The sequence below is a fragment of the Myotis davidii genome, unplaced genomic scaffold (assembly GCF_000327345.1).
Source record: "Myotis davidii unplaced genomic scaffold, ASM32734v1 scaffold963, whole genome shotgun sequence".
Lineage (NCBI taxonomy): Eukaryota > Metazoa > Chordata > Mammalia > Chiroptera > Vespertilionidae > Myotis > Myotis davidii.
Window position 1 is genome coordinate 44,936 of NW_006294116.1, and position 1,146 is coordinate 46,081.

The 1,146-nt window shown below is 40.2% G+C and overlaps 1 protein-coding gene across 1 annotated transcript in view; it reads left to right on the plus strand.

The window, feature by feature from the left end:
• The window catches only part of LOC107183841 (E3 ISG15--protein ligase HERC5-like), an 8,681-nt gene that overhangs the window by 4,229 nt on the left and 3,306 nt on the right, over positions 1–1,146 (plus strand). The window contains exon 3 of the mRNA XM_015566864.1: positions 976–1,067. Coding sequence (XP_015422350.1) covers positions 976–1,067 — 92 coding nt within the window. The remainder of the gene's footprint in view (positions 1–975; positions 1,068–1,146) is intronic.

Below are 1,146 nucleotides of genomic sequence, written 5' to 3' on the forward strand. Positions count from 1 at the left end.
AGAATCAGACGGGATTTGAACACCTGGATTATGATTCCCACCTCACAGTTAACTAACTGGAGCGCCTTACCCAGTCCCTTAGCCAGCTTTTCTCTAGGCCTTATTTTCATTTCCTGTAAAGTGATGAGCTGGATGAAATGATCTTCAAACTCCATGTGCACTTATGTGTCTATTAACATAATTATATTATGACAAAAGGATACTAAAGTTCTCTCTTAGGAACTGATCCTAATCATATCCTAAAAACTATTCATTACATCTGTACATACATGTGTGTGCGCACTATAAAACACGTACAGTAATGTCCATTATTGAACTACTGCCACAAAGCAGATGGCAGAATTTCTTATTGACCCAAACACCTTGTGAGAGTTTTCAGGTGTAGCAGAATCCATTGATTTATCAACTCTGGTAATATTCACGTTATCGCCTGAGTTACTGGTCAAACACTGCATTTCTTCTTGATGTGATCCCATGCTAATTCCTCAGCAGAATCCATAAGTCAAAGTTAGAAAAATATTCAAAGGAGGCAAAGAAATAAAGAGCAGTTAAACTATTTTTGCTGAATCTGTAAGTGATTTGACAAGAAAATAATAGTGAAATAAAGCAGAGGTAGAGTGAGGCAAGGACACCGTAGTAGAGAACTGAAAAGAAAAAAATAATGTTTATTAAAAAGGATAATTCTCAATGGGAATGGAAAATATCAGATACCCTGCAATTAAAGTTCATTGGGCCAGGTTAAAAAGAGAATAGGCCTGGGAAGTGGCTTGATACGCTCACAGGTGAGTCGTTTGACCGTGGCCCCATGCACACCTTTAAGCCTGAATACACCAACGTAGAGCCTTTCTGGTCAGAATGTGTTGGGAATTGCAGTCTGAGAGGAAGTAGCCCAGGTATGTTACCGGTAGCACAGAACTCTAGTGTGAGATTCAGCATTTCCTTTTGGTCACTTCAACTGTTCTTTCCCTCGTACAGATGCAGATTGTCCTTCCCTTATTGAAGCACTGGACAGCCAGAAAGTTGAATTCCTTGCTTGTGGTGGCTCTCACACTGCCTTGCTCACAAAGGTGTGTGTCCTTTGTCTCCTGGGCTGTAATTTTGGAAGAACACTTTGCAGTGGGGAAAACATGAGAACAGAAAGGAATG